The 16,153-nt window shown below is 40.5% G+C and overlaps 2 protein-coding genes and 1 long non-coding RNA gene across 18 annotated transcripts in view; 2 read left to right on the forward strand and 1 right to left on the reverse strand.

Moving 5' to 3' along the window:
- Positions 1–10,533, forward strand: part of IER3IP1 (immediate early response 3 interacting protein 1) — a 1,095,035-nt gene extending 1,084,502 nt beyond the window's left edge. For all 13 annotated transcript variants that reach the window (XM_050768188.1, XM_050768191.1, XM_050768192.1 and 10 more), the window contains exons 3-4: positions 7,620–7,721; positions 9,342–10,533. In XM_050768188.1, coding sequence (XP_050624145.1) covers positions 7,620–7,721; positions 9,342–9,397 — 158 coding nt within the window. In that variant the 3' untranslated portion in view covers positions 9,398–10,533. The remainder of the gene's footprint in view (positions 1–7,619; positions 7,722–9,341) is intronic.
- An 897-nt stretch (positions 10,534–11,430) lies between these two features.
- On the reverse strand, positions 11,431–15,091 carry LOC126941508 (uncharacterized). The gene is made up of 2 exons (XR_007721324.1): positions 14,905–15,091; positions 11,431–13,709 (listed from the first exon to the last, which is right to left on the reverse strand). It is a non-coding gene; the product is annotated as an uncharacterized LOC126941508 (long non-coding RNA).
- Positions 15,071–16,153, forward strand: part of HDHD2 (haloacid dehalogenase like hydrolase domain containing 2) — a 48,899-nt gene continuing 47,816 nt past the window's right edge. For 3 of the 4 annotated variants that reach the window (XR_007721322.1, XM_050768182.1, XM_050768183.1), the window contains exon 1: positions 15,071–15,216. The gene's annotated coding sequence lies outside the window, so the exon portion shown is untranslated. The remainder of the gene's footprint in view (positions 15,217–16,153) is intronic. The other variant, XM_050768184.1, reaches the window with a different exon arrangement.

Raw genomic sequence — 16,153 nt, forward strand, 5'->3', positions numbered from 1 at the left:
CTGTCACCCAGGCTGGTGTGCAGTAGCATGATCACAGCTCACTGCAGCCTTGGCCTCCCAGGCACAAGCAATGCTCCCACCTCAGCCTCCTGAGTAGCTGGGACTACAGGAGCATAACGCCACACTCGGCTAACTTTTTTACTTTTTGTCAGGCTGGTCTCAAACTCCTGGGCTCAAGCAGTCTTCCCACCTCAACTTCCCAAAGTGCTGGAATTGTAGGTGTGAACCACTACACCTGGCCAAATCTTTCTCTTAAAAACAAAAACAAACAAACAAAAGAAAAACAGCAATGCTCCTTAAAACTGTGGCTGGAAAACAACTGAGACTCCCTATGTAGCAGTTGGAGGGTAAACTATTTGTTCTAGTAAAAGATAATCCCTGGCCCCTGATCTTTTACTTCTCACATTTGTATTCATATGTGGAATATCTAGACTAATGACTTACTGTCTCCATCCGGAAATTCTCCATCCATTTTTTTTTTCATTCTGGTGGCATAAGAGTAGAGACTGGGCTGCAATTAACTGAGAACTTACTATATGTTTAAATTACTTCAGTGGTGATGCTTTAATTATGTTAATTCCAGTATTGTAGAGTTTTACCTTGTTTTGTTGAAGAGCAAATTTTTTTTTTTCTGGGAGTCACTCATCTCACATGTAAAAAAATATGTTTAAGCAATTTTTTGGAACGGATCTAAAAGAAAAACGATTGCTGGGAAGTATGGTTTCCAATAAAAACTGAGTGCATAATCCATATAGTACTTAAGACAAATCCTTTTTGCCATATGTGAAATTGGATGGAAAGGATTGATAATTTAACCGATGATACATTTTAAAACAAGTAAAGAAAATGAAACTATCAATACCATGTAAAGATGGTTTTAAAACACAATTTTGAATAACATGATGCCACAGAACTCATCCCAGCCCTCAGGATGTTCATGCTGTGGGGAGGAAGACCTAGTTGCAGAGGGCTTTCTTTTTAAATTTTTTTATCAAAGCAATATGTGTATGGCTTTCAAAGTCAAAAAGCTCGTCAGTTTATAAAGAAAGAAGCCATTTGCCTCATTCCTCCTTGACCTGAGCCCCACTCCTTAGAAGCAGACTATTGACTTATGCTATGGAAGGGTTTCACACAATTATACCACCAGCAGCACACTCAGGCTTGAGTGAGCACAAGCATACTAGTCCTCCCTTATTTACAGTTTCGCTTTCCACAGTTTCAGTTACACGCAGTCAATCACAGTCTGAAAATACTGAAATGGGAAATTCCAGAAATAAGTAATTTATACATTTTAAATTGTGGGCTGTTATGAGTAGCATGATGAAGTCTTGCACCATCCTGTTCCATTCCACCTGGGATGTGAGTTACTCATTTGTCCAGCGTCTCCGTGCTGTGTATGCTGCCTGCCTCAGCTACCTGTTAGTCACTTAGCAGTCATCTTGGTTATCAGAGTAAATGTTGTAATATCACAGTGCTTATGTTCAAGTAACCCTTATTTTACTTAATACTGACCCTAAGGTATAAGAGCGGTGATGTTGGCATATTGTTATAATTACTCTATTTTATTATTGGTTACTGTTGTTGATCTCTTACTAGGCCTAATTTATAAATTAAACTTTACCAGAGGTGTGTATATATAGGAAAAAATATATAGTATATTTAGGGTTTGGTACTATCTGTGGTTTCAGGCATCCCCTGGGGATCTTGGAATATATGCCCCATAGATAAGGGGGGATTACTGTACACATACTTCTCTTCCATCTCTCCCTTCTCCAACCAATTATTGGTTATATCAGCATTCCATGTTTACTATTACTATGAATGTTGCTCATAGCTGAATGGTAAAAAAAATATGACTTTTATTCTTACAGTTGATTTGTGATTTAGTTATAGCATTCTAGATTGAAACTAATTTTTCTGCAGTTTTGAAGACATTGTACCTTTTAATTTTCTCATTCATTGGGCTGTTTTCTGATTGAACCCTTTTGGCTAAAAAGGCTCATGTTCTTCAGTTTGGGGATATTTTATCTTAATATTTCTTCAATAATTGCTTCTTATTTTTTCTTGTCTCTTTTTGGAACTGATCATTTTGACAGATTTATACTCCAATTTTCTTTTTTCTTTAATTGTGTTTGGTAGGTTTTCTTAATTTCATCTTGCAACTACTTTTTTTGAACTTTTAATCCTAATGTAGCAATAGCTGCTTGATCCCTGGATGGGATCTGTTCTTATGGTATTGTGTTTTTGTTTCATAGCTACAATGGCTTTTATCTAAGGATGTTCATTTAAAAAATGTATTTTTCTACTTCTTGCATCTTCTCTTCCTTAGAGTCTCCATTTCTGTTTGATATGTCTTTCCATATTAAGAATTGTTCTTTCTTGACTATTCGTTTAATTGTAAGGGACTGAGAAGCTCTTTGGAAGTTCCATGTGTGTGGTCAGGGCTTGTTTACTGGTGGGTCTCAGTATTAAGTGAATGAAGAAATTGGCTATTTCATTGAGGTGAGGCCCCCAAATGTCAGTATTGGGAGGAAGTCTTTCTTCCTGGACAACTGGCCAATTTCCAGAGTAATTTTCCTAATAGGTCTGTGGCCTGGGGGTTGGGGACCCCTACATTACTCTCACGGACCTATTAGGAACTGGGCCACTCAGCAGGAGGTGAGTGGCAGGCGAATGAGCTAAGCTTCTTCTGTATTTACAGCCATGCCCCATGGCTCACATTAGTGCCATCACCACCACCCCCCAGCCCCTGTCTGTGGAAAAACTGTCTTCCACGAAACCGGTCCCTGGTGCCACAAAGGTTGGGGACCGCTGGAGTAATTAACTGCGAATAGGAATACTTGGAGGGGTGTGGTAGGATATAAAACTAGAATGTCAGTTTAAGGAGTTTGGTTCTTATTATGCCTTAGTCTGCTTCTAAGGAATGGGGCTCAGGTCAAGGAGGAATGAGGCAAATGGCTTCTTTCTTTCTTTATAAACTGACGAGCTTTTTGACTTTGAAAGCCATACACATATTGCTTTGACAAAAGTAAACAAATTTAAAAAGAAAGCCCTCTGCAATTAGGTCTTCCTCCCCTCAGGCACTAATAGGACTAGTGCCTGAGCTCTGCCTCCTGTTAGGTCAATGGTGGCATTAGATTCTTACAGGAACATGAACCCTGTTGTGAACTGTACATGCGAGGGATCTAATGTTGTGTACTCCTTGGAAGAATCTAATGCCTGATGATCTATCAGTATCTCCCATCATCCCCAGATGGGGCCGTCTAGTTGCAGGAAAACCAACTCAGGGCTCCCACTGATTCTACATTATGGTGAGTTGTATAATTATTACAGTATGTATTACAATGTAATGATAATAGAAATAAAGTACACAATAAATACAATATTCTGGAATCATCCTGAAACCACCACCACCCCCCAGCCCCTGTCTGTGGAAAAACTGTCTTCCACGAAACCGGTCCCTGGTGCCACAAAGGTTGGGGACTGCTGGAGTAATTGACTGCGAATAGGAATACTTGGAGGGGTGTGGTAGGATATAAAACTAGAATGTCAGTTTAAGGAGTCTGGTTCTTATTCAGTAGGCAATGGGAATCAAGGTAGCAAGATATAAACCTTTAAGGAAGAAAACTCACAAGGGTTGAGATATCAAGATTACAGGGGTATCTATTAAAAGAGTCTTGCAAGAGATAGCAAAGGCTGTGATAGTGACAACTGTGATGGTAGTTGTACTATGGTAATTCAAAAAAGAACAAAACCCCTGTGGACTGGAAGGACTATAAGCAGAACCTGAGCTAGGTTCTGTGAAGAGTGAGTAGGAGTCAACAACAACCCTGTTGTAAACTTGAATTTTAAATTAGTTTTATACCACAACATATCTCAGTGACAAAAAAAGCAAACAACCATTATTTAGCATTTTATTTCAACCGAATGAAAGTTGATTAAAAGTGAAATCTTATTTCCTGATACTTGAGTCTTTCAGGTACGTATATTCTAAAAAACTGTTCTCTTCAAGTTTAAGGGTTAGCATGTCAGGAATTAATTAAGCCCTGTAGTCATACGAGATAGGGAAAATTGGACCTGAAATGAGGACAAGAAAAGGACAAATTGCAGAAATGAGAACATGTAAGTCTTCAAAAGAATGTGTCGCACAATATAAAAAGAATTAGTGCATAAGGGTAAAGAAGTAATGATTTGTAGTATCATAGGAAAATGACAAAAGAATGTAAAAGACTCACTTATAGAGAATAAGAGGGGTAGTGGGCTAAATTCCTCAACTCAAAACTAAATGAAGAGGAATGATAAGGAAAAAGGTAAAAAAAGATATGTCCTGCTGGCAGGATAGAGCATGTTTTGGAAGCCTAACCAAGCTATTACAGGTTTGGATCATAATCCCACAAGTCCTGGATGCCATAATTCCTAATGTCTCAAATCCCAAAAGATTAAAATCCTGAATGTTGAAATCTTGAAAGCTGAATTTTGGGGAAGGGATTAGTGTGTTTTAGGAGTATAAACAGGACAGTTATATCAGGTTAGGTGCATCATGTTAGGCGGAACTATTACCATGTTCTTGTCTTTATTTGCATTTGGTGGGAAATTCAGGTGAGTGGATTGGCTACCAGATGCTGCAGTGGTGAAAACTTAAGTTTAAAAATGCATCATTTGCCTGTGTTAGCATTCCTTCCTTCCAGCTGATGGCATTCCAGGAGCTTTTAATGAGTTGAACCCACATTTGCCTGAAGAAGCCAGCGAAGTTACTGACTGGTTCAAAAATAGTTATGTGCATAGTAGGGTAAGAAGACACTGATGCAGCAGTATTGCTTTTGATCACCAGTGTTGTTTCCACCAAATTTGTGATCTCTATATAAGTGGATGTGAAATGGATTTCTGGGTACCCAAAACAACATAGAAGCATGGCACAGAGGATGGGAACTTTTATTTATTTTTTATTTTATTTATTTATTTAATTTATTTTTTGAGATGGAGTTTCGCTCGTTGCCCAGGCTAGAGTGCAATGGCGTGATCTTGGCTCACTGCAACCTCTACCTCCCGGGTTCAAGCAATTCTCCTGCCTCAGCCTCCTGAGTAGCTGGGATTACAGCCATGCCCCACCAAGCCCAGCTAATTTTGTATTTTTAGTAGAGACGGGGTTGCTCCATGTTGGCCAGGCTAGTCTCGAACTCCCGACCTCAGGTGATCCACCCGCCTCAGCCTCCCAAAGAGCTGGCATTAGAGGTGTGAGTCACCGCGCCCGGCTGATGATGGGAACTTTTAATAGGGAAAGCTCATGTTGATGTATATCACACCATAAAAGAATTTCAAAAAGAGCAATGCCACCTAGAAAATGAATGTGAACATTTTGTCTGAGGAGAGCCATGTCCTAAAAGAAAAAAAAGCAGCTATTCATTGTGATGCAGGACATCAAAATATAATTAATGATGGAGAAAGCCAACCAGCCCTTAAGGAGTATCTCCATGCAATTGCCCATAATCTATCCCTGTAATAACACATTATCATATGTCAATTTTTTTCAGCTTTTTTCTTTTTCAGTTGTTTTCACTATTTTCAATTGGCAGCATGATTTTTTACAATTCCCAATGCTATGTATTTCATCTTTACATCATTTGCAATACTGGAGGTATAAACTGTGCAGAGACTTTTAGAGAGTTCTAATTTGTTTTATGCATTCTTTGCAAATTTGACTGCAAAAGTACATTACCACAGTGTTGACTTTGTGTTTAGGCATTGTGCATGTATGTAAAAACGTTGAAACTTCCTCAGTAAATGAAGAAAGGTTCTTTCTGTATATATGTCTGCATTAGTGAAAAATAAAATTTCTTGTTATCTCGGCTCTTTGGGCAATTGCATATGCAGTGGTTACCTACTGTAGTTTTTGATTGATCTGTCAAAAGACTTAGGTTGTTTGTCATGGTATTTCAGATGACCACAGTTATAAAGCTAGGTGAACACACTTACCAACCATAGTGATAATGTGTTTATACATTTCCTTTTTCACCTCTTTGTGAATATGGTTCACCTCATGGCTGTTACACCTGTGTGACTGTCATTAGTATACCTTAGTGCCGCAAAAATATATATATGCTGTCATTGCCTATTTTTTTGTGTAAAGTGGTCTTTGAAGTGTTCTGTTGTGTTTTTATGTTTCTCAAATGACACATTTGCCTCTTTAAAAATTTGTTTTTAAACTCTGTTGCCCAAGCTGGAGTGCAGTACCATGATCATGGCTCACCACAGCCTCAACCTTCCCCAGGTTCAGGTGATCCTCTCAGCTCAGCCTCCTGAGTAGCTGGGACTACAGGCGCACACCATCACACCCAGCTAATTTTTGTAGTTTTAGTAGAGACAGGGTTTCGCCATGTTACCCCGGCTGGTCTCGAACTTCTGGGCTCAAGCGATCCACCTGCCTTGGCCTCCCAAAGTGCTGGAATTATAGGTGTGAGTCACCATGCCCAGCCCCCAAATTCTTTAAAAGATAACTCCCCTTTTAAAAATATGAATGAGGGCTGGGTGCTGTGACTCACGCCTGTAATCCAGGAGGCCAAGGTGGGTGGATCACTTGAGCCCAGGAGTTCAAGACCAGCCTGGGTAACATGATGAAATCCCGTTTGTATTAAAAACACAAAAATTAGCCGGGTGTGGTGGTGTGCACCTATGGTCCCAGCTACTCGGGAGGCCGAGGTGGGAGGATCACCTGAACTTGGGGAGGTCGAGGCTGCAGTAAGCCATGATTACACCACTGTACTCCAGGCTGGGCGACTCCAGCAGGGTGACAGAGTGAAACCTTGTCTCAAATGAAAAAGAAAGAAAGAAATATTTAGGCTGAATGCAGTGGCTTGTATTTGTAATCCCAGCCCTTTGGGGGGCTTAGGTGGAGGATAACTTGAGATTAGCCTAGGCAGCAAAGTGAGACCCTGTCTCTATATTATTGTAATTTTTTAAAAAGAATCTAAAAAATTATTCTTCCTAGAATTACATTTTTGAGATTTTGATGTTTCTTGATTGTCATTTTTGGGATTTTAGATGTCAGGGTTTTGATCTTTTGGATTTTCAAGATTTGGTATTATGGTGTTTGAGATTTGTGTATTTTGGTATTATGATCAACTCCCACTTTACCAGGTTTACTTTAAAAGTTTCCCCAAGTCATGTAGACAGTGATTCTCAGCTACAGCATTTTTATACTAATGATCGTGATGGGTTTTGTAAATTCTGAATTGAGCTAATTATAATAATTATATAGTTTGACAGTATGCTTTGGTTTTCAGTTGTGACTTGAGAAGTATTTTATATGGTATTTTTAACAAGGAGAAAAAAACAGTTACAAAGATCATCTTCACTAAACTAAATGCCATGGAATAATTTAGATTGTAGTTTATTTTATAAAATCAAAGTGTACATGAAGTGAAGCGAGGGTGTTGCTGCTATCAAAAGTTAAAAAGAAAACAAATATTTAACTCACTATTGTTTTAACTTTTCTTAAAAGTCATATGACTTTATACTTTGTCTTTAACAAGGTCTCAAACTAATCTTTTAGAAGATGACTAGTAAGGGAGCAAGGCAAGTGTGTAATAACTTTTAACACAGCTAATCTTTACATTATACAGTTGGCTGGGGAACAGACCAGGGAGTTGATGGATTCGGAGAAGAGCCGGGAATTAAATCGCAACTAATGAACCTTATTCGATCTGTAAGAACCGTGATGAGAGGTAAGAAGAAAAGCCAATAGAGCACTCTTAAGTTTTAATGTTGTGGTTTAAGTAGCAAAGGTTCTAAATGTGAATATCACATATGCCATTCGTAGTGGGAATTTTTTTTCTCTTTTAACATGGCTTTAATGTCCATCAGTGACAGACTGGATTGAGAAAATGTGGCACATATACACCATGGAATACTATGCAGCCATAAAAAAGGATGAGTTTGTGTCCTTTGTAGGGACATGGATGCAGCTGGAAACCATCAATCTCAGCAAACTATCGCAAGAACAGAAAACCAAATACTGCATGTTCTCACTCATAGGTGGGAATTGAACAATGAGATCACTTGGACACAGGAGGGGAAGCATCATACACCGGGTCCTAGTGTGGGGACGGGGTAGGGGGGAGGGATAGCATTAGGAGATATACCTAATGTAAATGACGAGTTAATGGGTGCAGCACACCAACATGGCACATGTGTACATATGTAACAAACCTGCACGTTGTGCACATGTACCCTAGAACTTAAAGTATAAAAAAAAAAAAAAGTTAAATAAAACAAAACAAAAAGAAAGTTCCTGTTTTTTTTTTTCTTTCTTTCTTAGTTTGCTTCTTACTTCAATTTAAGCCAGTTGGTACAAATAGAATGCGTAGTATAATCTGTATTATCTGTTTGTGTGTTACCTGTCAGAGCTAAAAGACAAAATTATATTCTTGCCTTTTGGAAACTGTTGCTTCCAAGTTGTAAAATCATATACAGTATTGGGAGATTTTCGAGAGAAAGCTGGGCACGTTGGTTTACTCCTGTAATCCCAGCACTTTGGGATGCGAAGGCAGGCAGATCACCTGGGGTCAGGAGTTCGAGACCAGCCTGGCCAACATGGTGAAACCCTGTCTCTACTAAAAATACAAAATTAGCCGGTGGTGCATACCTGTAAGCCTAGCTATTCAGGAGGATGAGACAGGATGATGGCCTGAACCCAGAAGGTGGAGGGTGCAATGAGCTGAGATTGTGCCAGCTTGTGCCACGCCACTGCACTCCAGCCTGGGAGACAGAGCAAAACTCTGTCTCAAAAAAAAAAAAAAAAAAAAATAGAGATCTAGTATCTGTCATTCTACTGGAAAATATTTTTGAGCAATTCAAGAAAAAAAGAGTTCAAAAGCCTTTTATTCAAAATCGTTAAAATTAGGACCTCTTGTCCCTTTAATCACAACCTTGGATACAATGGTAAGTAAGTTCATTTTTAATGTAGTAAAATGACACTACAGAATCTTCTTTGCACTGTATTTCTAATCTCAATTGTCAGTGACAACCCTGTGGGTCTACTTCTGCCTGGCTCCAATGCACTTGTGTTCCTGGGGTTGCACCGGGAGTATCCACAGATGTTTCACATTGATCTAGCTGTTCCAGTGCAACCCTTACTCCCAGTTATACAAGCTCTCTTAATAAATTAAGTTTTGGATCTAATGATCCAATGTGTTTTAGAATGTTTCTTTGTTATAACTATTTACAACATGATTATGATGACATATTGTTAGATATTTCTATCCTTCCTGGAGGCTAATAATTATTTTCTAGTTTTTTCTCTGTTTTTTCTTTATAGTAACAAACTTTTTTTTTTCTCTTTGCAGTGCCATTGATAATAGTAAACTCAATTGCAATTGTGTTACTTTTATTATTTGGATGAATATCAGTGGAGGAAATGGAGACTCAGAAGAAGACATGCCAGTAGAAGTTATTACTTCGGTCATTATTGGAATATTTATATCTTAGCTGGCCGACCTTGCACTTGTCAAAAATGTAAAACTGAAAATAAAACCAGAGTTTCTATTTATCTGGTTTTTTTTTTAATGTTGCACTTGTAGTTTCATTACAAAAAGATCAGATCATGAGAGGTAGTAACTCTCCAGGACTGGAATATCTGATTGCTCACTGTTAATAGTAGTTCATGCTGTGATGAGATTGTTAAAAGGGTGCAAGACTGTTGCTTCTCTTTTTTTTAGATATTTTTCTATCTCTCACTTCTCAGGGATGAATTTTTTTTTTCAAAGTTTTGAAGTTCCTTGCAACTTAGCCATGATGTGAATGGTTATCCCTAGATAAAATTTAAAGGATTTTTAAAAAGCAATTACTGCACATAAAATGAAAAATAGGTAATTTGAATAATTTTATTTTAAGCTCCTTGGTTAATTATTTTGTCTATTGTCTTAGCTATAAGTTCAAATTTATACATACTATTGAGTATTAATATTCTCTGATTTCAGGGAGAATTCTGTCAGTCACAGGATGATTATGTTTTTGTTTAACATTCTTTCCACGCATCTGTTATTTTATTAATTGGCCTGAATGATGAGACCAGACCAGTGTTTACAGATTTTCATTGTCAGAAAAATCTATAAGTCTGCCCTTTTTACAATGATGATTAAAAAAAAAAAGCATAAATATTAGCCTGCAAGAGCAGTCCTAAACAATCACAATTAAACTGTACTACCCAAGAAAACTGTTTATTGTGAAGCATTTACCTTCAAAAAAATCATTACATTTCTGTTTCTTGGTGGAGTAGCACATTGTGGAGTGTGATTCTTAATTCTTCATTAAGTTTATCAATAGGACATTCATGCTGGATAGGTTGTCTTTTGTTTTTATGTCTCAGACCATTTTGTGAGGTTGTTTGCCCATCTCATAATACAGATTTATGCAGAAAGGTTGAAATTATGTAAATGGTTTTTATGGAAGTTAATCAGTTACAATATTTTAAAGGGGTAGAATGGCATCTTTGTTTATAGGAGAACATTTGTAAATAAAGTTGAATTTCTAAGTCAAGCACTTGTTTTTGTACCTTAGTATAAACCTTTCAGTGTTAACTGCATTAATCTCCATTTTGTGTGAACACCTCTTATTATGTTCTTTGCTGTAAAATTACTGAGTATAGAGTTAATGAAAGTAAATATTTACATCTTTTTTTTTTTCTTCTTTGGCGAATTAACTGAATTGCTGACATACATCCAGAAGACTCACGAGCACCTTTTATTTCATGACTTAAGTTACTTCTAAAACTATGGAGCAGGTATTAAGTACCTTTTGACCTTTCCTGAGTTAGAGATGGATGATCTTTGGACTGTAGGCTTGCAGCTAGTCCAAGGAATGTACCATGGATTCTTAGTTGATTACTTGGCTCGTGTGAATGACTAATTTGGTACTTAGAGGCCATGTTCTTTTAGCCTTACAAAGAACTCATGCATGAGTTCAAGTCTGAGCTACTGAAAAGATTCAAAAGAAGCAGTTACTTGAGGGCAGGCCCATTTCCCCATATGGTATGAGCAGTACAAAATTTTTTAAAAAGAAAGACCTTGATCTGATGTTATTTTTCATGTAAGACATTACAGCATACCTTCATCTTAATTCAGTGTTGGGATGTTGTTCAAATATTCCATCAGGGAGCAGTCACAGAAGGACCAGGATCAAAGTATTCTGTAACCAAGTAGTTCTGAGGAAAGTGAAGCAATGAACATCAAAATATGGCATATCTGGAGGCCACTTCCTAATTCCAGTTTGTGGCTAAAGAAGGGTCTGTAAGCTTTCACAGGTCAGCCTTGGTTTCCCCAGAGCAGTTGTGATTCAGTAAACAGTGTGTTATTTTAATAGACAATGACTTAAGTGCCTGTTGGCCTGCCCACGTCCTCCCCTTTAATATCAGGATTAACAATTTGTGATCATTCTGGACTCCAAATACCAATTATGTTTATAGTCCTTATGTATTCTGGCCCTGTGTTTGCATGCCTCTGAACTGTGCGAAGGTTCTTGCCTCTAGTCTGTAGATATTAACCAAATTCATACCCTAGTTGCTAATCAAGTACAGTGGTTTTCAAACTTTTACTGTTAACAACAGAACCAGATTTTCAAAGGAATTCTGACACAACTAACATTCCAGTATCTAAAACAGATGAGAGTAGTTCCATTTGTTTGTTTTTAGTTGAAGTAGGGCTGGGATTCAAAGGCTCACTATTCAGCCTCCACTGCACTCTTGTCAAGCTTCCCAAGGCATTTCCGTAAAACCCTAAATTTTCAAAAATATAGCTAAAAAGTATCTTATAAAAACCCCTGCTTTAGCCATAAAAAAGAATTAGATAATAACTTCTGTGGGAACATGGATGGAGCTGGAAGCCATCATCCTTAACAAACTAATGTAGGAACAGAAAACCAAATACCGCATGTTCTCACTTATAAGTGGAAGCTAAATGATAAGACCTTGTGGACATAAGGAGGGGGACAACAGACACTGGGGGCTATTTGAGGGTCGAGGGTGGGAAAGAGTGCCAGAAAAAAGTAACTATTGGGTACTGGGCTTAGTACCTGGATAACAAAATAATCTACCAAACCCCCATGACACAAGTTTACCTATTTAACAAACTTGTACATGTACCACTAAATCTAAAAGTTAAAAAAGTAAAAATACAAAAAAATAAAATCCCTGCTTTAGGGAGGTTGGAGGGGGTGAGGGATACAGAAGCTACATATTGAGTACAATGTACAGTAGTCCAGTGATGGGTGCACTAAAATTTCAGACTTTACACCACTATACAATTCATCCATGTAACCAGAAACCACTTGTACCCCTAAAGCTATTGAAATAAAAAGCTAGATGAGTTCTCCCACCTTTCTCTCCCCACCAAAATCCTTGCTTTAGATACAATAAAAGTAGGCAATCTGATCTGTGTTCTATATGTGTTAGATGTGTATTACTGGTGAAATAACAAGAGAAAGCAAGATATTTGACCAGTAAAAAGACTAGGAGGCAAGATATATCTAATATATCAAGCAAACCTTTTGCCATGTGACTGAAAGCAAATACACTTCCTAAGACTTCAGTAGTTTTTGGTTATCCTATCTGTAAAATTGGTCAATAACCTTCAGAACAGAAGTCTGGTCCAGATTATCTCTATATATCTTTTCCAGATCACTAATCTTTGAATCCAGTTGTGCTTCAACCAAAGAGATGTTCTCCTGAAAATGTTTTTTATTAAGTAAATCACTTTCTCATTTATTAGTTTCTAAGTTATTACCAATGTAACGTTTTGAGGCTGGGCACAGTGGCTCATGCCTGTAATGCCAGCGCTTTGGGAGGCCGAGGCGGGAGGATCACTTGAGGTCAGGAGTTTGAGAACAGCCTGGCCAACATGGCAAAACCCCGTCTCTATTAAAAGAACAAAAGTTAGCCGGGTGTGGTGGCACATGTCTGTGATTCCAGCTACTCAGGAGGCTGAGGCATGAGAATCGCTTGAACCTGGGAGGCGGAGGTTGCAGTGAGCTGAGATTGTGCCACTGCACTCCAGCCTGGGCTGCACAGTGAGACTCCGTCTCAAAACAACAAAAATAACATTTGATACCAATGAGAATGGAATTCTTTTTTGTTAAGATTTCTCTTGGCCCCTGATTGTTCATTAGATGTCAAATATTGTGAAAACATTTGATGCAAGGACCTGGGTCACAGTGAGCAATGTCCAAGGGTATCAATGATAAGTTTTTCCTACTGTTTTTGTTCCAGTTCAGATACTGCTTTATGTCTTCACTCCTTTGGGTTTTTTGCCCCCTTTTTTTTTCTGAATCCAGCCCCTCCCTTTGGAGGGCTGAATTTCTTCTTTACTTATCTTGCCTTTCATCAAGTAGATCCATATGGAGAGATGAAAGCCATTAGTCCTATCCCATGATTCCACATAATGTGAATGAGGCCAGGCATTGGTGCTCGTGCCTGTAGTCCCAGCACTTTGGGAGACTGAGGTGGAAGAATTGCTTTAACCCAGGAGTTTGAGACCAGCCTGGGCCACATGTGGGACCCCACCCTGTCTACAAAAATCAAAATTAGCCAGTTGTGGTGTGCACCTGTGGTCCCAGCTGTCTGGGGAGGATGAAGCAGGAGGATCCTTTGAGCCTGGGAAGTCGTGGCTGCAGTGAGCCATGATTGCACCACTGCACTCCATTCTGGGTGACAGAGAGAGGCCCTGTCTCAAAAAAAAAAAGAAAAGAAAAGAAAAAAAAAGACACTATCAGTCACACTACCCAATTGCCCAGTCTTGGAGCCTGATAATTGATGCCTTCTCCCTAACCCCAATCTAATCTGTCACCAGTTTCTGTTTTGCCTCTTATGAATTTATCCTCTTTGCTTTGTTTCCACACATTCTAATTAAAGTATCTCTCTTGTAGCCTTGCAGTGGGACTCTTACGTGGTCTCACCCATTCTGGCATCTCTCCTATCCATACTGCAGGCAGAGGAAGCATTTAGAAAAATACATTTCTTATATTACCCACTTAAAATCCTTTGGTGATGTCTTAATCTGGTCAAAGACAGCTAGCTCATAAGGGGAAACTAGAACCAAATCCTTTTTCCTTCAACCAACTAGGCCTCACACAAAACTTAAACTTAGCCAATATGAGTAAGACAAAAAAACTTCAGATTCAGCGGGGAGAAAAAGCAAATGGCTCCTAGTCCAAGGGACAGAATGGGTTACAGCTCTTAACAGGGCTGGCTGCAGCCTTGGGTAGTGGGGGTGTTAGATTGTGGTATACGGGTGGCATATATAGGTCCCCAGTCAAGGACAGAGCAGTGGTTTTATCAAGGGGTATAACCCTAGTATAAGGTGTAACCCGAGTATCCTACTATGTCAAGAGGGCTCCAGAAAGTTGTTCAGTCACTTTCATAGTGAGTGCATAAGAGTGACCTTTCTGTACTCTATTATTCAGGTCCACATAACTACTTGCATCAAGAGGAGACAAGTAGAGACCCCCACGAGTGTGGCAGCGGGGTAGGGAGGGAGGTGGTTCTGGGTGTACCAAGATAGAGCTCCCGTGGAACAGGAAGGCACGGCCCGTAGTGGCTCTAACCGGGAGAGAGGCAGGGTGGGAAGGCTGACTAAAGTTTAGGGATGGCTGAAGCGGGAAAGGAGGGACGTCGCTGCCTCAGGGAGTAAAGGAGAAAGCAAGAGGTGCCAGGTGCTATTCAAGTAGCTAAGGGGGAAATGGCGACTTCGGAGATCGGGCGGTCTAGTAAAGTATGACTTCTTAGTTAAACCTCGAGAGTGGACAACTAGTGGAGGAAGGGAGGGTGAAGGCAAAGAACATTACTCAGTAACACTCGGTTCAACAGTGGTGCTGTGGACTGTAAAACAGCTACCGAAGAAAGGCAGGGGATTATTTTACCTCGTGCATCCGGGCCTAGGAGGCCGCGCCCTTGGGAAAGCAGGTCTCTAGAAGGGCGTAGCTTTCCGTCACCGGCGTTGCAGACGGAGAACTACTCGACGCGGTAGCTGTACGGCTCGGCGGAAACCTCGGGCGAAGGGTGGGGCGAAGCCGCCAAAGGTGGGGTTTCCGGCGCGGCCAGGACCCAGCTTCCGGCGTCCGTTGGGACGCTGGGGGGATTTTTATCCCGGCTGAGAGGAACCTGCGGCCAGCGTGGCTGGCTGGTTTTGCCGTTAGTGGGGGCGTTTCCTGAGGACGGCGTACGCAGTGTGGGTGAGGAGCTGTTGTGGGACGGAAGAGGAAAAAGCGGAATTGGGGCCGGGAGGCTGCAGTTTTTGTGACAGGGTTCGGGAACTACCAGTGGCGCCCACAGGCCGCCCCTCCTCTCAAGCCTGGCCAGCCTGCGGTCTTGCTCTGTGCACATTCCATGCCTTCAGCGAAGGGACCGAACACTTTGCCTTGGCCCCGCGCGTGCGCACAGCTGGGCTCGAGGCGCACTGTGGGTCTCTCCGGGGCGGATTGTGACACTAGTGTGTCAATCATTCCTCAAAGCGTGCTCTTGGTCTGTATTTTGGAGCTAGCGTCCCTCCTGGTCAGTGTGGCGTTTGTAAGGCCGTGGTACTTGGGCTAGAACCGAGTGCAGTGACCAGTCTTGAGGCTCCTTCCCAGCCAAGAGATAGGGGGATGGAAGTTGAGTTGGTGCTGAAAGAGTTTGTTGTTGGGGCCTAGTAGCTCTGGACACTGGGATTCATGAGTTAATTCACAGTCTTCGTTGAACGCCTGAATAACACAGTGGGAAAGGCAGCACACTACCTTATGCACAGAGCTTAATGGTTTAGTAGGAGAGGCCCGTACTGGTAACCGGGACAGTGGTAAATGTAGTAGGAACACAGATGGCCCCTAGGGACCCTAGGGGAGAAAAGGAGTTGGACCCAGGGGAGCACGCCAGAGGAAGTGATGGTTATCTGAGACTGAGGGCTGGAGAGATTGGCCAGGAGACGAGGGTGTAGAGGGGCCCGAGTAGTTGCAGACAAAAGTCCCGCAACGAGGGAGGCAAAGTGTAGAGCTCTTGGCCGACTGCAGTACCGTGGAACTTGGGTGCTAGTGGAGACAAGTGAGTTGGAGAGGGTAAACCAGGGCTCTCTCCACCAGTGTTCATTGTTCAGACTATCCAGAGGACAGCGGGGAGACACTGGAAGAATTTTAACTG

This window comes from Macaca thibetana, chromosome 18, assembly GCF_024542745.1.
Source record: "Macaca thibetana thibetana isolate TM-01 chromosome 18, ASM2454274v1, whole genome shotgun sequence".
NCBI lineage: Eukaryota > Metazoa > Chordata > Mammalia > Primates > Cercopithecidae > Macaca > Macaca thibetana.